A 22,226-nucleotide genomic window follows, 5' to 3' on the forward strand; every position below is an offset into this window, starting at 1 on the left:
TTGTTGAACTTTCCAGTATGACACTGATATGTTTTCGTAAATGTAATGATTCCCAGCAGTGAGTGTTACGGGGTGGAGTGTCATGCATACTGTCCTCAGCATGGTGTTCCACTGAGATGGAACTACGTTCATATCGGTATGGCCACGTGGCATAATAATGTAGAAATTCCAAGCCAACAAATAACATCAAGTTGTCAATACTGTATCATATATAACTTTTGGCGGGCAGAGCAATGCCTTCACCGAACCGTAAAGTTTATGTCAAAAAAAAAAGATTATTGAAGATTCCATGAAAGATGTTTAAACTGTGGTTGTGAAATTTTTTTTTTTATTAAATATGATGACTAGAAAAGACTTGGCATGCAGTGAAGAAAACACTTTCAAGATTAAAATGAAATTAATTTATTACTCAAATATTATGCAGACTTAAGTCTTACAAAACAAACATTTTAGCTTACGATGATTACTGCTTGAAAACATTCTAATTGACAACTGAAACTGATAACTAGTAAAACTAATCATCTAGGCAATAATTATTCACAGGTTTTTTTCTCAGAATTATCATAAGCTGTAAGAAGGAACAGAGGTGGAAAGTGCTATGCGGAAATCCTATATCGACATGGTGCTAAAATATGATAAGGTACATGGGTACCTAAAACACTACAAATCCATGGTTTACTGTCGGAAGCTTCTGGTTAAGACTACCATCAGAAAAACAAGTTGTAAAAAGCCTTTGCATGAACACAAGACGACCACAAAATGACCACACGGTGAACGTTAAATACATCTTCTCCACTCTATTTATACGACGCTTTCTTAGTATTTCTTAACCTTTAAAAACACGCAAATTGCTATGTATCGAACATCTAAATGCGATAAAATTAATTGCCTCTACAAGCCAACTAAGAAGTAATAGTTATAACACGACATCTGATTGGTCACTGATCTCCAACAGTGTTCATTCGTCACCCAGTATCTTCAGCCATATTACAATTACTCAGGCCTTTTGTTTTCGCTGTACACATGAATACTATCATCTTGAGCTACGTACAGAGATTGATTTGCATAGATGATGCTGGATATCGGTCCGCTTGACTCGGTTCCAACAGATAACCAAGCCAGGGGGGCAAAATTCGAGTCAAAAACTAAAATGACATTCGAAGTCGCGGTGGCTACAAAAATACGGCCTTCCTCGGTGATGGTGACTTTATGGCAACCAAGCAAACGTTTCTTGACATCCGGAGGAGAACTTTCACCAAGGGACGAGAGAAACTTTTTGTCTTTGTCAAACACGTAAACGTCGCCATTTTTGGAATCCGCAACAAATGTTTGAAACTGATTATTCTGAACAATGCATGTCGGTGTTCTAAGAATCTTCTCTCCAAACCAACGTTCACGTTTGCCGACTTTGGAAAAGATTTCGACCTGGTGTGCCTTTATTTCGGTTACATACAAGCCGCCATGACCGGATGTCAGCCAGTTGTACCTTGCAGGGAATCCTGGGAGGTTAAAACGAATGCGATGCTTCCGCTCTTTCCCCTTTATGTCGATAGACGCAATGTGCCAGCCTTCTTTCTCGCTTCGGCACAGGATGAAAAGTGTTCCTTTGTCATCACTGGTCAGCGCCGAAAAGTGTACTTCGACATTCTCCAGAAGTTTATCAAACTGGTTACTGTCAGCAGTGTAACTGTATAAACGGTGATCTTCGCACAGGTACAAGGTGTTCTCAGGTACAAAGATCATGTCGTTAATTCTCGCCAGAGAAGGTTTTTCCATGATGGTTTCACTCCAATCCAGCTGGATTATGAAGCTTTCCGACGTAACAGTGTCATCATCGGAGTCTTCTTGGCTGTCCTGGTCCCCGCGGTCGTCATCATCTTGGACGTCTGGTGGGAGGGTTCCTCTTACTTTTGGTAGAATCCACTCACCAGACTTAGGAAGGGTTCCCTTTATAGACTTTGGAAGCGATCCATATTTTGGAAGCGTTCCCCTATTAGAATGTACAAGTGATTCATCTTTCGGAAGGGAAGAGTGCTTAGGAAGGGTTCGACGTTTGTTTTTCCCACTTATTTCCCCCAAAAGAGTTCCGGATTCGTCGTTCATTTGGTTTCCCTCTCGTTCGTCACTGACCAACCGATTATTACCATCCTGGTCATCTAATCCTGTGGAAATTTAAAAAAAAGGTCACTTTACCTCTAGAGAAAGAGCCACTGCGGAATAACTATATTAAGCATTCAGAATAAACGATTCATACAGGCAGTTCACTCAGTTTTATTAACCTTTTTAATATCACCGGCCTAAAGAGGTGAAAATATTCTCTCAATATTTCGTGTTTTGGTGTATTAAAGAAAATAATTATGTACCACGTTAATGTAAAATCTTATCTTCAAGTTCCCCTCTCTGGTCGTACGTGGGAAGGTCTGACAGTAACCTACGGATGATTGTGGATTTTCCGGCCTTTGCTTGGCTGCCTCCCACCATAAAGTTACTCTCCGTCGTATAAATGAAACATTCTTGAGTATGGCGGAAAACACCAATCAAATAAATAAATAAATAAATAAATAAATAAATAAATAAATAAATAAATAAATAAATAGATAGATAGATAAATAAATAAATAAATAAATAAATAAATATCTTCACGTCCCAATGTCAGTGAACCCAAGCATTATTACATAATAACTCTTTCACTACACAGCAGTAGTACAGGATACTCTATGGTACTGAGCGGAAAGGCAGACGTATCTGTTAAACGCGTGGTGGGCCTGTTGTACTCCTGCTGCACGGTGCCAGGTTGTAATTCACAACCGCATATTATACTGAGAAGTTGTCACATAGTACTTCCACAAAGTATAGTGCAACTGAGCACATACAAAACGTTGTGATACCAAAGCTGATAAGATCTTGTTGAAAGCTAAACGTCAGATGTAACGATCCATCAGTTACGGAACGAAGAGTCCAGAAAAGTAATTGGTTCAAAAGAAAGGTTCCTCACACTTAACCGATGTATCCATCATTTTAATCAGTGGTATCCGCTATATGTGACGATTTATAACTCATAAACTAACCAATTATTTATCATAAACTCTCGTAATCACTGATATAATCTCTTGTAGCAGTCGTGATATCATAAAACTTCGTACAGCAATTTTCTGAACGCGACAGCTATCAAGCAAGGTCACCTTCATAAAGCGTCGTACAGGGATTATTGTACAGTCTAAGATGCCATGCCAAAGTAACCAAAGCAAAGGAAAGTGTTATACGGTGTTACACTCATTATACTGGTAACGGGCCAACCAATCGTGTTTCCTTACTCTAACTTCTCAGTGCTGAGTGCCAAGAGGAGCAAAACCAAGTGCCGTTTTTAATGTCTTTGGTAGCCTATGACCTGACGGTGGACACTCTAACTATTAGGTCACCAAAGTCGTCAACCAGTGTTGATGCCCCGTAATATCCCTGCAGGTAGTTACATGAAAATGACACCTTTATTTATTTATTTATTTATTTATTTGATTGGTGTTATGTTTCACTTATTGCACGGACCCCAGCATTATGGTGGGAGGAAACCGAGCAGAATCCGGAATAAACCCACGAATACCCTGGCAGACCTTCTCATGTACGATATGGAACCTTTTCCCACTATGTATGAGCTTGTGAACGTACCTTCTAGTATGCATGATATAATGGATCTTCCTTCCAACGTAATGGTCCACCGTGTATGATCTAACGGACCCTCATTCCAGTGTAATGGTCCACGGTGTATGATCTAATGGACCCTCATTCCATTGTAATGGTCCACCGTTTATGATCTAACGGACCTTCATTCCAGTGTAATGGTCCACTGTGTATGATCTAACGGACCCTCACTCCATTGTAATGGTCCACTGTGTATGATCTAACGGACCTTCATTCCAACGTAATGGTCCACCGTTTATGATCTAACGGACCTTCATTCCAACGTAATGGTCCACCGTTTATGATCTAACGGACTTTCATTCCAGTGTAATGGTCCATCGTGTATGATCTAATGGACAATAATTCCAGTATATATGTTATATTGGTCCAGCATGAGATAACAGACCTACCTTCTAGCTGAGACTTTGTCCTCCGCGTCCTATGAAATCGGTTACAGACACAAATGAGTAGCAGCGGGACCACTAGGCAGATGATTCCTACTATGCCCAGACACAGGCCGGCTCCGCAGAGGGCGTCTACAATGAGACATGAAACTGATAGTGTATGGACTGTATGCGATGTATAATTGCAGCATAATTATCACGTGATCGCTCTATTTGATATGTATAATTACTGCTTGATACGATAATACCGCGGCGTTATTTTGATATTAAAGAAGATAATTTACAACTTCTATGATGTGTCTGGGTGATTCAACCCACAAATATGCAGTTCTATGGATATCTTACATGAACATCTGACCATCTACAAAAGCGAATGAAAAACCAAGGTCAGCAGATTATTTACACTGCCTTTAGTTTTCATAACAACAAACAAACAAAAAACGACAGAAGCAAAAAGAAGCAACAAAAAATAATACGAAACTCACAGAGTCCAGGCCTTCCCATAGTCAGGTAGAGAGACAAACACACCAGGCTTGCAAACGACAACAGTAATCCGCAGAATGCGCAGCCTAGCAAAGAGAAAAATCAGGATGTGAGAAAATATTTTATTTTTTATATTTACGTGTACCCTGCAGTTTTGGTCTGTTGTGTCTTAAGAATGTGCTTGAGGTTTGCTTGGAAGACACGATGATCCTACTAAAATAATGCTTAGCCAGATATATAACTGTTTCAGAAAGGAGGAAGCCAAAATAATATTACTTTACACGCATCGGGAGCCGTAGATCCAGGAAGTTGTAACTTCCTCGCCTGGCGTCCAGCATGAAGTGGATAGTGCAAGGACAGGTTAACCTGTATTAGTATAATGGCTCGGGCGGAGTGGCTTACTTGCCTTCGGTAAGGCGTCTCAGTGAAGCAGTACTAGATAAAAGGGCGGTGGAAAAGATTACAGACATTAAAGACATGCAAGCAAATATCCTGTTAACCTTCCTCAGAGCTTACTCTGTTCTTTTCAGTGTCACATTACTCATTTGCGAGTAATTTAATATATATACGTCTCTGAGAAAGTTAGCACATGTATGTTAATATTCCAAACAAATAAGCCACATTCAAAATAAGGTACATTCAAAATAAGGTACATTCAAAATCGCAAATTAGGCATACTAATAAATATCATACTTCACAGAATTCAAAACTAAATTCTGGTTAGTTGTCAAGTACTGAATTGCTGTACATGTACATTGTAGAAACCTATACCTTGCTATTAAGTGAGTGCTTGGGGTTTAACGTGGTACTTAACAATTCCCTGCTATTAAAGCAGAAATTCATTTCGAATGTCCATGAGACGAGTGAGATCATGAGATTGTCAAGACATAATATTTTGCCTTTCGTTCATAGCACTACACCCACCGATTTTAACCTTTTCCGGTAGTTTGAGGGAGCGGAACCATTTGATCCACAAGCCATTTCTCTGGAAGGTGAAGACAATGAGCCAAGTGACAGGAACTATCCAGACCAGCAGTATGACGATGAAAGCGTCGATCACTGAGGGAACAGTTGAGGAAGCTTCCGACACTTCTTGTGAGCTATGAGTCAGGCCTGCATTGGTAATAGGACAATATAAAACTTGTTGTCTGTTATCTAACAGTGCAAAATAAAAGAGAAGTTAAAAGCACGTGGCATAACGGCATAATTATACAATAATACGTTACAAACAACCCATTGTCCCATTATCGTGCAGATTAAATGATGTTCTTTCAAATGCAATGTAAAAGCAAAATATGAAACCAGATAATATCACTTTTATATATCTATCTATCTATCTACCTATCTATCTATCTATATATATATATATATATATATATATATATATATATATATATATACTTTTTATATATTTATACCCTACTGTGACTGTAAAATGTCATTAATAAATGTGTTTCTACTTAAAACTCCGGGTATACATACATACAGATTTGTTAAAGACGCTTAAAAGTTAATCTAAGACAATGATTAGCCAATACTTTGATTAGAGTTGCACATCGCTCTTTGTAGCCCAACTATTTATCAGGACACCATTGTTCCAAACTGTTAATACCATACTTAATACCAGATTTAACTTTAAGACAAGAGTAGAATTTTGTACTTAGCCCCAAGTAATTGCGTAACGTATATTAGATATGAGTAACTCAGCTGGTGTTATACTTTGACTTTGACTACAACAATATGTGTAGGACTAACGCCGGGAATAGTGGTGCATGTTCCCAGGGCGAGTCAATAAATGATTCGTTTGCTCTAAGACCCATTTCCATCCAAATACCGGATATGTTTGAGAACATTAATCATGGTATTTCCACCAAACCGTGTTCTATCCAACTGAACGACTGTTTGACACTGAATTCCCAAAGCAAACATTTAACTATTTCCAAATGTGGACATACCAATTGTCTTAGGCCTACATGTCCATCATTTGATACATCCGCCACTTTTATTTCCTCACTGACTGGTAAATGTTATTCTATTAATTCCTACGTTAACTTAAGTTGTATTGCGTCCAACTGTATTTACGTGGTAACATGGAAGAAGTGTGGTCAGCAGTATGTTGGGAAGACCACCCAGAAACTACATCTACGGGCACCGTGAACGGGCACCGTAAGTCCGTGCGCAAGAAACAATTGCTAATAGGCAAGCATTTCTCTGCCTCCGACAATGACTGGGACCATTTCAGCATTCAAATAATAGAATCGGTTTATCCATCAACAAATGAGACAGATGTCGAATTTGAACGTAAAATCCGTGACTGTGAGCTTTTCTGGATGCTAGAGATTGGTTCAGTCTTCCCATATGGGTTGAATGATAACGTTATGGGAATCGGCAATGTAACATCTAGCCAACCACATGACTCCATCATAACAAATTTATTCAAATACCATAAAGGTAGACCTCGCAGTCATGGTAGGAGGAAGTTCAACAGAAACATGATTCACAAACACGTTACAGTTAGTTATTTAGTAGGATTTTCGTATGACACCAATAGCATGCAAGCTCTGCGCACGGTATTATATGCACTGCCATTGAACTTGCTAAAACAGGTAGTTCAAGACGGATCCAATAACATACACAATTTTAATGTTCCACCTCACCTTGTACATCTGTGTCAAGACATATCGTATTTTCGATTGTATCGCCCTGTAACTACAATTCAAACTCAACACGATCGACTCTTTCTGAAGATAAAGTATTTAGACAGTGGCCTTGATTTAATTAACCTACCACGCATCTTTAATGAACCTGATGTTCGTAGTGCTGTGCCTAATTATTTTAATATCCTAGAACCACCTTGCATATCCTATGAGTATACAAAGCCTATCGCTTCCAAAATTTTCAATTATTTCCAGGCCACCAAAGAGTTCGATTTGGCGGCGTACACTTCTGGCGGCTATAACTGTGATTGTGAATCCTCAGTTTTTACCTACGACAAATGTAAACATGTCCTGACTGGTGACCTTAATATTGTTGAGAGTCATGATCTAAGGAATCTCTTTGTGAGGGGTCCTAAGTATAGAGAAAAGAGAAATGTCAACATTCGACCAAACCAAAAAAATATCATCTCGGCACTTGAGGAGTATGTTAAAAAATGGTCAAAACGGGACAAAGTGGATTCTTCGGTACTTAACGATTGTCAAAAAGAAGGTTAGTTTAACTATACACCGTCTAGACATTCATGCTCTACCTAAAGTTAAACAGCCTCTGAGGGATCCCACTATGTAAGAAACACTCGCTGACCTTCATGGTAAATTTGTCATCACTGTAGCAGACAAGGCTCCTAATAATGTCATCTTTATTTGCAAGAATTATTATTATCAAATTCTTGTTCAATAGCTATGTACATCTACAACGACATCCACGTATTTTGCTACTACATGTACTCTGGAGGAACTATTTAACAAACACAAAACCTTTCTTAAAGAAAGGCGCATAAATAACCTACCCGTCATACAGAAATACCACAACTGGATTCCTAAAATGAATAAATCCCCAAACAAGGCTCGATTTATTGCAGGTTCAAGAAGCTGTACCATCAAACTCTTGTCAACCCTACTTACAAAAGCGTTACAAGAAGGAAAGTCATTTTGGAATAAGTATTGTTGTGCCATAACAAAAAATTCAGGTGTCAACTGCATGCGGATTCTTAACAACTCCAAACGTCTTACAGAAGAACTTGATGCTCATATGCATATACCGTACAAAGACGTATCCACATGGGATTTCTCCTCTCTATACTACGATTCCTCACAAAGATCTTTTTGAACTAAAGCATTTACTAAAACAGGTCACCGTTACATTAACATCAGAAGCAATACGGCTTTGTTTAGTTCTACTCTTTATAAAGATTACCACTCAAGGGATGTTACATTATTTATTGAATTACATGAATTTCTCATTAATAACATCTATGAGAAATTCGGAGATACCATTTACCAACAGTGCATAGGTATTTCAGTGGGTACCAATTGTGCGCCTCCTTTGGCAGACCTATACCTGTTTTCATATGAATACGACTATATGCAGAAATTACTTAAAAGTAATATCTTTAAAGCTCGATCCTTTTCATTTACCAAGCGGTATATTGATGATCTACTGGCGTTAAATAACCCCATATTGCTGAAGCGGTGAAGGAAATCTATCCGCCTTCACTGGATTTAAAGGAGACAACAGATAGTCCTGAAGGTACATCTTATTTGGCTCTATATTTGTACAAAGACGAGCAAGGTCTGCTTTCACGCCGCCTATACGACAAAAGGGATAATTTAAATTTTGATATTGTAAATTATCCTTATTTAGATAGCACTATACCAAAAGGTCCATATACATATCTCGCCTTGTAGCATTTGTCAGATCTTGCGTTAATTGTGATGATTTTAATCTGCGTCACAAATTGCTAGTTCAAAAACTAGTTTGTCAAGGATACTCCATCAAACGCCTTCATTCTAAGTTTCTAAAATTTTACAATGAGTATAACACTCTCGTTGGCAGGTATGGACAGAGCGTTTAGAATCTCTGGCGATCTGCATTTTGATCAACCACATCATAACATCATAGATGGCGCCTTTTGTAGCATGAGATCTTTACATATTAACGGGAAAGACGTAATCGTCCGTTACTTTTGAATCACAATCTGATCGGTTAGGGTCTGTAACACTCGCCATTTTCAAACTGTATCTAATACCGCTTAACCTGGGGCTAGGTGCCGTAAAGGTAGCCATGGTCATTACATCAGCATGATGCCTTTATGAATAGTTGCAGTTCAAGCGCGACTGAGATACTTGTTTAATTATTTGACCTGGAACTCATTCACGGACTACGAATTTGAACTTATGGATATGGAATTCATGCCTGGAATATTCATTGTCTGCCCGGCACCATTGAAAACTGATGACCGCTTCTCTCTTGTGTGTTACCGGCTTTATTTCTTATTTGTATAATTTGTGATAATCTGACTGTAATGTCAGTCAGGTTTTTGAGTGGTGGAAATCGTACTGATTCCTGCGAAAAACCGCCACATAAATGCCTTTGTGAAGACTCCATCAAATAAAGGCTAATTAGAAACTCATTTTTCTTTTGGTTAGATACACAATATATACTTACAAAACACTTGCACACTTTATTTACTGCGTGCGATGTCTTTACCTTGAATTTTCAGCTGCACGTGTGCCTTTGTTGGTGGGTTACCATCAACTTCACATGTGTAATTTCCAGAGTCAAAGAGAGAGGGAGCGGCAAGCAGCATTGACCAGCGTTCCCCAAAACCGATTCTGTTCTGAAATTCCGCGGAACTCATCATGAAGCCTGTTACGTTTATTTGTAAGATTACTGAATTTCGCTCATTCCTCTGCCTGTACCACGTGACCTGGTGAGGGCCGAGAGACGCAGAGCTTGCATTGCACGGCAAAGAAACGAAGTCCTCAGTTTCATTGGCAACGACATAGTGAAGGAGGTCGCTTCCAGAGCACACTGAAAGTTAAAAAAATATACAGCTGTTCAATGTATGTATGTACTTTCTGATTTAGCCTACACCGTACTATAAACTCCACTTTACGATCAGTCATTACAGAACCGTAAAAGTGGGAGCGTTCATAGACTGACGTTTTGTCCTTACTCATCTCCAAGTGTTTACTCTGTCATTATATGTTTTGCTCAGTATTCCATAATTTATGACCAGCACATGAGTTAAATCAATAATGGCAGCCATTGTGGACTTGTGAATTTGATCACTTATTTGGCCGTTGTTCGTTACAAAGATACAACCGAAAGTCTATGTGTTGCAGTCTATGTGTTCAACTACTTTAGATTTTTTTTTTTAGATATGTGAGATAATATTTGCATCATAGACTGAATTTGACCTGACTCATACACAATCTGAAATCTGTTGAAAACATATATATAGGCAGGGATTAGATATTTATAACACTTTGACACAGATACACAGCATATATGTTGTAGTGAACTGTGTCAGCTTATCAATGATTAGGTTGATTTGTTCAATTCTCTATCCTTCCAAAGTCCACCCATTCATCTAACTCTCCATCCAACTATCCATCTTTCCATCCAGCTATCCATCCATCCATTTATCCAACTTTCAATCTTTCCATCCAGCTATCCACCTTTCCATCCGGGAAGAGCAGAACTTGCTGAATATGGTCAAAGTCATTCATCTATCCCACTATCCATCCATCCAACTATTCATCTTTCCATCCAACTTTCCATCCACACCACATCAATCCATTCATTAATCCACTCCATACTCCATTCATTACTCAGTTCGTTCATCAATCAGCCCATTACTTCCTTAGGCCATCCATGTATCCACCCATCTATGCATCAATGCATCCATCCATCCATCCATCCATCTATCAGTGCATTAGCGAATTTATTTGTTCATATATATATTCTCACATCAATCAGTCCATTGTTTGAATATCTGTCTCTTTATACAAAATTCCACTCATCTGTGAGTCCATCCAACCATCCATTCATCGGTCTATTTGTCGGTATAACCCATTCATGCGTCTGTCCATCCACCCATCAATCCATCCGCCTATCGAACCACCCATTCACCGGTCCATTAATATATAAAAGCTTACAACATAGAGGGAAAACTAGAGTCAGTGTCATAACTGACAATGGTCATACAAAGCCGGTGAAATATGGCAAATTAGACGCCCTGTAGCACCATGGATTGAGTAGAATTAGCTAAAAGTCCGTTCATCCATTCAAACAGATGTGGTAAACTAGCACTTACCTCTACATAAGGGTAGCAGTAAAAGGACCCATGCCATCCTCATACAACGTGGTGCTCCTGTCCCTGCCATGTAGATGTACACCGAACCAATGTTGATAACAGCTTAGTGACCTAAAGTTGTGATTTTCAGCGGTTACGTTATTGAATATCTCGAACGAAATCTTGTAATTCTGACTTCCTCGTTATCACTGTGAGTTCGGTGAGTTTCTGAGTGTGATCCTGCAGATAGTACTTAACACTGAGACCGTTACCTGTAGTATGACTTGCACGTTCATCTTCACTCACTGAGAGCTCTTGGAAACACCGCCCAGCTCTATGTACAGGTAGTTTTCAAAGCACAAGTTGTCTTCCAGGTAAACCTTAGCGACTTCCCGGTAATTTGTTTTGAGGTCATATAACCTAATATTAAATAATGCATGAAGTAGGCCTGTTGTTATTCGTGCGTTCCTTTAGTTTGAGCCCCAAAAGTCCGCACGTATACCTGGCCACATTAATATGGCTAACGTTCGTGGAAGGACAGGCGACTGTTTTAGGAACGCAGACTTCTCGACAGGGCTGACAGAAAGGCGTATTTATTTATAGTAAGGACCTCCTCTGACATAACCAATATATTTGTAAGTCTTTTCAGACACATCACAATGCTGTTGTGTATTGATAGTACTCACTCGAGCGAAGCATTTTTTTTTTAAATAGGATACCAGCCAGTTTGTCCGTCCGTCAGCAACCCGGCCAGTTGATTAGCGACCCGGTCATTTGATTAGCGACCCGGTCAGTTGGTAAGCGACCCGGCCAGTTGATTAGCGACCCGGTCAGTTGGTTAGCGACCCGGTCAGTTGGTCAGCCACCCGGCCAGTTGGTCAGCGACCGGCCAGTTGGTTAGCGGTCCGGTCAATTACTAAGCGACCCGGCCAGTTGGTTAGTTAGGATCACGTGATTTATTCAACCCAATCTGATGGTCATTTTCTCCAAGCCTTATGAATTCAATTGGAAATGGCATAATGTGTTTTTAGCGAAATGAATGTAGTAACGCATATGCAATAAAAGTTTAAAGAGTCAGTTTAATGTGTTATGTCTAGCATCAAAATTAACCCACTTGTCAGACAAGTGTTCAGAAATAGCTATAAGTTTCGAGAAAACTCACTTATTTAAAACAGATCACTCGAATTTTTACTTTCATTTTCCGTTCTGACGCATGTTTAGGCTTGACGTCAGTCTTCCAAGCCCTACATACTAGCGTCGACAGTATTAATAACATAGTCAGGTTTAGGCCCTGTGCGTTCTTATGTAGACCTGAGTTAGTGTGCATCGCCAGGTTAAATACACATTGCTGACATAGATAGACAGATATCTGTGCACTGACAATCTGACGTGTGGTAGCCGTAGGAAACTGTATCACAAGTTAAAATGGAAAAGTTGCAATAGTTCAAACTATATATATATATATATATATATATATATATATATATATATATATATATACACTATATTTATAGGTTGAAGCTGATGTCAGAGCATGTTCTATTAATGTAGCATGATGTTTACAAAAGTAAAGACAAATAAAGACGTTGTGTTCACGTAAAAAGCAAGGAGAATGCCTGAGTCCTGCGGATATGTGCACATCAGAATATATACCTCGCGTCACTATATGAAAAGAGCATGAAGTAGGTCATAATGTATATGAGAGGCACACGAAGGTTTCGTATACGCGCAGTATAAAACGCATGATTTAACCTAATGACGAAGCTCTATGGACAGTTTGATATTCTGTAACTGACACCCCTGTTAAGTGGACAGTTGATATAACATCAGCTCTTTATTCCTTTGTAAGCTTTTCAAATCTGGCTATTAAACTGAATTATTATCAAATTAACGTTACATTTATAGGTTATTAGGTGAATACGGGCTGATGTGGACGAGTTCTATTTTGTAATGAGTACAAAAAGGTATCTCTACAAATCCTTATCTGTTAATTTGCTCCTTAATCCTTAATCTGACATATAATTTGAAACTGACCGTCGAACATGCGTGGACATGATTAGGCCACATCCTGGGGCCTGTATGAATGTTGTGACATTCATTCTAAAATAAAACTTAACCTGTAGTTCAGCCACTATACGAAAGATCTCATGAATTTTCATCGTGTTCTTTGTTGTCAGTGTGTTTATACATCGTAGGTAAGTCGGCACATTTCATATAGCTTTAATGATCTTGTGCATCTCGACCCTTAAACTTGTACGCTCTGTAATACAAAGTTGATGGTCAACAAAGTACACAATGCGTCAATTTTAGTTGCACAAATTTGTAACTCTAGCCTATCTCCAACCCCTCCTTCAGAAAGTCAAGGCCTGTACAATAAAGACAGGGATAACAGTTGAACCGACAAATTCCCTCATTAAAATCATACGTGAGAATTTTCACTTATATGACGTTGGTCTGTTTTATGGATGGAGGAACCGGTAGTGATCCACAAGGTACAATCTTCCAACACTTGATATTTTCTATTTATCTGATTAGTGTTTAATACCTTACTTAAGAATATTTCACTTATACCACGACTGTCAACATTATGGTGGGAGAAAAACCAACCTTTGACAAGCAACACTTAAATTCTTATCGACAAAGAATCATCCCGTAACGACGTATTTCAATGGCTTCAGACTGATGGGGAAATATATACAGGTGTCCCAGATATTGTCAAAATAGTTTGCTCAATGGAGAAAACGCTTCACACTTCTAACGAGCACGAGGGGCCTTCGTGTGTTTATGCATATTGTTTTTCAAAGATCTTGGAATACCACATATATGAAGGGCATTACTTCTGCACCCATATCTGAGAATGCTGTTGACAAATATACATCAAACTTTGTTGTCATAAAATTCTATAATTCTGTAATTTTTGTTCATAAGTCATAGAACTACACGGGAAGGATAAAAAGTGATGAAAAGTTCCATTCAAGGTGAAAAAATAAACACACATAAAAGTGTGCTGATGTCGCAGGTTAACTGAGCACACATGTAGTATACCTCTTACAACCCTAGAAGAACCAGAGAGACTAGCATCACATTTTGACGTGAAGACTGGGATTAGACAGTCTGTGAAAACGTTGTTTAGAATTGCATGTCAGGTTGTCTGATTCGTGGTTCAGCGCTGTACTCATATGTTTTTCACTTTTACGACCAGCCAGTTGTCACTGGCGGGGAAATCGCAGTCCTTTGATTGTTGTTTTTTTTTTTTGAATTTCCATCAATCAGCAAATAATACATCTTTTATAATATAGCTTTTGTCGAACTTTCCCAACACTTGACGCATGAAGAAGATTTTTAAGGCTGTAGTAGGAAATACTTGTGGAATTTTTATAATCATATTTTTTTGACGAACCATCTAAGAATGTCGCAAACCGTTTATTGCTACAAATACCCAGAGAACTGTGAAAATATAGCTAAATCTCGTTATTTCTTTTGCCGCGACAGGAATTGAACCAGAACCTTGTTTCGTCTACGGGCGTATAATGCGCGGTCACGAACGGTCACTGTCCAATCTCACACTGAGGTATTAACGAACGATTATCGTTTAAGTGATACTCACCAATCTTAATTTTATAATGTTATGCTTAAAGTAAGATAGATGTAGTAAGATAGATGATCCTCATTTCCTTAAAAGTTTCACTAGCATAGCCTATTATAAGGCGGGTTTAAAATGAGTACACAAACCGTTACGGTTTACACATGCGCAATTGATGCAATTGGGTGAAAGATTTCCTTAGTCTGCCTGCATGCCTGCGGATGGTCGTGGGTTTCCCCCGGACACTGCCGGGTTTCTTCCCACCGTAATGCTGGCCACCGTCGTATAAGTGAATATTCTTGAGCATGGCGTAAAACACCAATCAGATAAATAAATGAATCAAAGATTTGCCTCCGAACTGAAGACTAAAGGGGCACTGATGAGATAATACTACCTCACAGACATTATAGGTTGTTGATAAATTTTTGCACATGGTTAAAATAAAACATGTTTAAAACACGTTTTTGCTCAGTGTTACTGCCCACCCACTCTAGGTTACCCCATGGTGACCAAATGCTTTGACTTCACTTCCTGCAACAACAGCTCAAAAATAGTGGTGATACTAGGTTTATGTTTTGATATGTTGTAGAAAAAAGTACAAGGACCCTGAGGTGGTATTGTACTGTAACACGCGAAAGTTAACATAAGCACATTTCTGATGTTGAAGTTGACAAATTTACCACATAAATAGTGAGGAAAATCAATACCCTTGTGTAACCCTTACGTGTGGGGTTTTCGGCTAAAAGTTATCCCCCTTTGGCCAGTGGTGCAAACCTTGTTTCTGGGACTCGCAAGTCATATTCGCAAAATAAGAAGAGGAATCCTGCCTAGTGAAGTTAGGCGTCATCATATAACACCCATATTACATGTAATTAAATATTAAGTGGTGTCGTTATTGTGATTGTCGTGCATATTGTAGAAGGAAACAGGGCGGGTTGGCCCGGTGTCAGTTTAATGTGACTGGATGGGTGTCATGTCTGATGTCTTTGGTATGATACTTCAGAGTCGGCAGCACTTTGGCGGGATGTACTCGCCCTGCTGCAAGAAGAAACAATAAATGTACACACACCTAATAACATCTCGTCATCATATGACGGAAAGATTGCTAAGTGTGACGTTAAATATCAAGCATTCATATATACATACGAACATACAGAAAGCTACTTTATCCACTCAAGATACACACTAGTCACGATAATGGCTGAAGGCCATTTTACCGCATTACAGTGGATGTACATTCTTAGTTAGTGTAATTTCCGACTATGAAGAGAATTGTGCTTTTAGCATCAACCGTCAGCAGACAACATTTGACACGAAATTTAAACTACAAGACTATTTCGTACTTATAGGAATGTAGCTTTTCAGACATCCAGGTTAGTATATTGTAAAAGATAACACTACAAAACTGTTCTACTGGACAATGTATATTATTTACTGAGGTTGCGGTGACAACCTATGGCCTTCAACAGAGTAAGGTTTTAAACAAAAAGAATTCCTAATTACATACAAAACATGTACATCCGTGCATGTGTTTTCATTACATTTTATTTCATACACCACACCACATGTCTTTTCTGATTTCTGTTTCTGATATGGTTTTAAGGCTGTATTTATAGAATGTTGCGCGAAAAGTCTTCAGATTTTTTCTGATAAAAACCTTATAAGAAACTGAGAACATCTCTCGTTCGACCTTAGGACAAGACAAGTGCTGTGGTGTATGAAATGAAATGTGGTGAAAACACAAGCAGTTATGCATATATTGGTGAAACACAGTAACCACTAATAAACCGTGTTAAACAACATCAAAAACCGGCATCCAGTAATTATGATTTTGCTGTATTCCAACATGTATGTATGGGGATAAGGTGAATATTTGATCGAAGGAGCCCCATTGGTTAGAGAGAGGGGTTAGAAGGAAGCCATTTTCGTAAAGGTTAAAAATCCCACTCTCAACCGCAATGGAGGATTCAAATTTAACTTATCACACACCTGGGACACAGCGTTGAAAAAAAAAGAAAAAAAAAAGTTAATTAGCTTGTGTAAATGTACCTCAACATGGTAAAATTTGTTCACTCGTGTAAAACTGTACTATGTTAAGATTCTGTCACTATATATAAGCTCCAGTTGTCTCATTGTTTAAAATTGTAGGGACCCATTGTATACTTCAACCATGAGCGTGAACTGTGTTCATCAGAAAACTTGTACATACTGGTTTGTTCACTTTGTTTTTGTATTTAACTTCAATATAAATAGGAATTCTTCTTGTTTAAAACCTTACTCTGTTGAAGGCGATAGGTTGTCTCCGCAACGTCAGCAAATAATATACATTGTCCAGTAGAACAGTTTTATAGTGTTATCTTTTAGAGTATTTCGTACTTATTTACGAAATTCTTGATTCCTGTATTGCTACTGAAAAATGATGTACACCTAAGTCAGGAAAGGTTTTAAATGAAGCTTGCGTTTAAAAATCGCCTACCTTTTTTTCTCCGCGATTTGATTTCCTCTTACGGAAAGAGAACGTGATGTGCCAAATGTTCGTGTCACGAACTTTTCACGAAATTACTCTAACATATTTATGGTTGCGTTTATAAAATATAAAATCAAGAATGAGATTGAAAGAAAGTATGGCGAAAAACAATGTGATCGTTGTTAGATTTTATATGGCTGGAGTACAAAGTTGCTTGAGGTGATTGGGGTGACAGCTCTGTATGTACAGTTGCAATGACTGATCACACGATTGGATTTTTAGATAAATTAGATACAGCTGTTATAGCAAGTTTTATGGTATTTTGTAACAAAATGACATTTTGACGAGCACATGGTGTTTACATTGCTCTTTCTTTTTGTTTCGGAATCTCACAGTTTATGCAAACTTGCGATTCTATCTTTTGATTACTAGGATCTATAATTATAATTCAACTTTTAATTAACACTTCAGTAAAAATTATGGCTTTTGTCTACGCTCAGTTTATATCAAAGAAATAATTACTTCTTTCTAAATCGTGTCATAACTGCTGCATATGAAATATAAAATGTTTTCCCATCGTTGTTGTAAACTTTTCGCCCGAGGAAAACTTGTTGTAAATACATATATATTTGCAACAAGACTCAATCAAGGGAACGAACATGATCATTAGGGAAAAAACTTCACTGTGTTTAACTCAGCGAAATGGACGGAGTCGTTACATGTCAATTTATTCAGCATATTCCTTCTCAACAACGATCATCGACAGAACAGACACTTGTTACAATAAATCCCGTTATTCTCATGTCCAGTATACTGCATCTCCTGGCACGGTTAACTGTAAATAGCCTGCTTCTGCTAAGAGTACTTTAATTACCTTTATAAAGTACATACATTAGCGGAGTTTCTCATTATCTCAGGCGATGAAACGCCAGGGTTTTCTTGAACTCTCAGTCACACTATCAACCATTATCTAACTTTCGTACTGCTGAAGTTTTTCGCTAACGACGCAATCTCTAGCACTTTTGTCTCTTTGCAGCTAAAAATTCTACGGTCATAGGTTTCTGTTGTCACTTCAACCAAAACTTCACATTTTTTCCAGCATGCTTCGCTTGCTTAATTTGATTTCAGGGCAGTTCCTCTATAGTGAGCGATTAATTATTCGGGAACAATTGTTTTTTTCTGGAGCCACGTTTATTGACAAAGTGACGTTAATTTACGTCTTTACCTGTGCGTAACAGTCCATTTCCTGCACAAAAACAGGCCATCTGCCCCCAAGGGATAAATTGAAATCAATTTTGTGGGAAGGGAGTTTTTCTACGCAATATTCATGACATGCAATGGTTTGCTTTTTAACCTTGTGTAAGAAATCACCACGATTCCTTCAAACAATTCCCTGAGGCGATGATCTGCAAATTTGACCTTGAAGACAAACTGCAAGCTCTGATTTTTATGTTGAAATGTTCCAAAAGTTGAGAGAAGTCACAACATGCTTGAACACTGCAGATTCACCATCACTCTCCCGAGATTAGTGGATAAACCCCAAATGGACAGCCATTTTTTAAAAAATAATAAATTCATATCTGCACAGTCTGTCTACTTGTGTCTAAAGATCTTTAGATTTGAAGAGAGCATGTTTATTCGTTGCATATTTTCACTCCATCTCTCCAGTGAGCAGGTAACTCTCCTGTCATCAGTCGATATGTCCAAACATTTTCCCAGATCTTATAATAGTAGAACCATTTTTTTACTTTAAACACTGTCATAAACGCTTCCAGCCCGTTAGAAAATCCTTTTCATTAATGTCGTTCACATATTAAAGTGAAATTCAAACAGATAGCACCCCTATTTGTGTAGAGTTTCCACATGTATTTATTGTGAAAAAACAATAACTTCATAAACGGCACGTCGGTCACTCAAAATTCTTAAATTTCAACACATACATTTACCATGATAAAAGCACAAAGCCTGTGGTTTGGGAAAGAATGGTTATTTTGTCCCGTTGGCCTTGGAGCTTGCCACAGTGTCTCCTTCTCTTGTTAACCAGTCTTTGTAACAATTAAATGACACCATATAAAAACGACGTCTCTGAACAGTAAACATTTATAGGCCTTATAGCCCGGATGCGAATTTCACCAGAAAGGAAATGCTGACGAAAAAAAAGAACTACTTTATAGCAGTAAATGGTAGATAGCCGAAAATGTAATATATTGTACAAAGCCAGAGGCCTGCATCGGAGAAGAAATAGCATATAAATGCGGATTGAGGTCGTTTGTCAATGTTTATACCGCCCAAGGGTCTGGTATCGGTTAAATATATCTTCCTGCTCTGGTTTCTAAGATAAGAAGGACAAATAACCACTCTGTGATCTTGTGGTCTAACTATGTAATGTCTGACTTCAAACATGCAATTCGCAGACATTTTTTAATTGACGGTGTCCAATAGTTTGAACGCTGGACTTTTAACACTTTTGTCTGGTATTACAAAAGACAATAATTATGATCAGGAAATCTCTTGTGTCCTTATATCTTTCCTTACATTTGTTTGCTTACATTTCTAGTTTTCAACATGTCGTATTGGTGTTACGATAGTAATTCCTGCAATTCACGGGGCTTGCCTAACTTAACAACGTCACAGCAGGCAACACTTCCATAAAGTTACAGTAACTAAAGCCTCGTCAGACAGTGCATATACATGTAACATGTTTTTTTTTCTCTTGAGAAGAGCGCTAGGCCGCGTTCTAAACGCTTGTCGGTAAACCTGACTCCGTAAGAATGTATGTGTGTATCCCTGAAAAACTTTCATTGGGCTCAAAATCTCTCACAACTATAATTTATGTGTACCGTAAGCCAAAGGTGAGGGTATACACCTATGGCTCGCCACAAGGATTTAGATTTCGTAAAGTTACATTTCATACTGCATCGCAGTAATGCTGTCTTTACGGACCATTTCCATGAGAACTCAAGACAGTTTTCGGAACTTTATATTATACATTTTAAGATAAGTATTTTAAAAAGAAATATAACCAATACTCTGCATATAGCGAGAATGTGTAGAAATAGTGATCACCCGGTAATGCGCATGAATTTTGCAAATTCAACTACTTCTCCAAATATTCAATTCCTACTCCTTCTATACGATGAAAAGCAAACACAAAAAACCGATGATGCCAGCAAAACTTCCTGGATATTATTGATATATCTTCATTTATGTATACAATCTGCCAATGATCGTGACATTTGTTCTAACCAAGAGATAATTATTTTTCATGGAATAAAACCTGTTTCAGTAAGCATTGGACAGCTTTATTTCTGTATTACGCCTTGAGGCCACAGTGCTGGGAACATATCACACCTCCAATCCTTCATTTCCATTCACGCCGTTGAGGGATTTCCCAATAATTTTGCTCCCAAACTGTTTCGACTCGAAGAAGACAGATTACTGTTTTAAAAATAACAGCGTACAAAACAGACAAATAGTCTTCTTTCATATTAAATATTGAAGACCACCACTAGATCTCCTTCGTTCGGCCTTACGGTACGAGATCGGTGCTGCTCATCGATTACTTCGCCATCAAGCACTGCAACGTCTATGGCTGTGTTGTTCTGACCTGAAAGACGAAAACTTAAACTAAGGGACATGAACACCCGGTTATAGTCCATCGTACATCAGCTCCTTATTCTTGTTAGTCAATACAGCTCAAGACCATCAGTAAATTCAAAAACACTCCCAATCCAGCTTAGCTGAACTACTCAGTAGCTGTTAATGGTATGGAATTCACTTAATCACTTAACACCTGGGGGATTCGCCCTCTGTTAAATCATTTTCTAATGGCGACCAAAGAGGAAATGAGATGTGAAATTCTCTCATTTATCTATTTCTATATTTATGTTTTATACGTGGTTGATGTAGGTTGCTTTTTGTAGTATAAATTCCCACAGTAGTGTTTCATGCTTACCCTTTCCATGATTTGTGCTGAAAAGATCATGGATCTCATGTCTATAATATGGATCTATCTGGAAAGAGCCCGCGAGAGGGAGAGAACTCTTTGTCTACCAGTAGATATTCAGTACTGAATTCAAGACTACAGTATTGGGAATAAAGCCAGCGCTACCTCATGAATGTAATAGTTGGCAGATAATTACACTGATCGAGTGAAATTCGGTCTCTATAGTCGACTTACCTCAGTAGGGTTTTATTCTAACTGCTCATGTAAATGCAGAAATAGGTGCAACATAATGTAGCGATGAAATTACAATTTATCAAACTTCACTGGTCCCGTGAGGCGAAACAGACAGCAAACTCAGTTCCATTGTTCAGTGATGGGTGACAGAAGCGATCCGAGCCTCCTCGCTAGTGAGGAGAGACAGACAGCAAATTAAGCCTCATGACTCAGTGAGGCGAGAGAGAAGCAAACCCAGCCTCATGGCCAGGAAGGATACTAACGGTAAATTCAGCCGCGTGACCCAGTGAGGAGAGATAGACAACAAACCGGACCTCATGGAAACAGCCTGCTGCCAGTGACATTCTCTTCTGAAAAGACAAATGTAACATTTTCGAAAGGTTGCAAGATCTTGTGCCAGAGCACAAGAAGGTCACCGAGCTTATTAATTAGATATCAAAGTAAATTTACACATATTTAAAACGACGGGATCCTCCGTGGTGGAGTCGTTAGCAAAATAGCACAGTGCAGTGACCTAGGAGCCTCTTACTAGTGCGGTCGCTGTGAGTTCAGCTAATGCTGGCCCCCTCTCTGGTCGTTTGTTGGACGATCTATCAACAGTACGTGGATGATCGAGGGTCTCCACTGGGCCTTGCCCG

At 38.6% G+C, this 22,226-nt stretch overlaps 1 protein-coding gene across 1 annotated transcript; it reads right to left on the bottom strand.

Moving 5' to 3' along the window:
- Nucleotides 1-386: 386 nt before the first annotated feature.
- LOC135468551 (uncharacterized) lies at nt 387-12,104 on the bottom strand. Its single transcript, XM_064746869.1, has 6 exons — nt 11,380-12,104; nt 9,768-10,091; nt 5,487-5,675; nt 4,565-4,648; nt 4,086-4,211; nt 387-2,162 (listed from the first exon to the last, which is right to left on the bottom strand). The coding sequence occupies exons 1-6, from the start codon at nt 11,447-11,449 to the stop codon at nt 994-996; spliced, it is 1,962 nt and encodes a 653-aa protein (XP_064602939.1). The 5' UTR covers nt 11,450-12,104; the 3' UTR covers nt 387-993.
- Between the last annotated feature and the right edge of the window lie 10,122 nt (nt 12,105-22,226).

Source organism: Liolophura sinensis, chromosome 6 (genome assembly GCF_032854445.1).
Source record: "Liolophura sinensis isolate JHLJ2023 chromosome 6, CUHK_Ljap_v2, whole genome shotgun sequence".
Taxonomy (NCBI): Eukaryota; Metazoa; Mollusca; class Polyplacophora; order Chitonida; family Chitonidae; genus Liolophura; species Liolophura sinensis.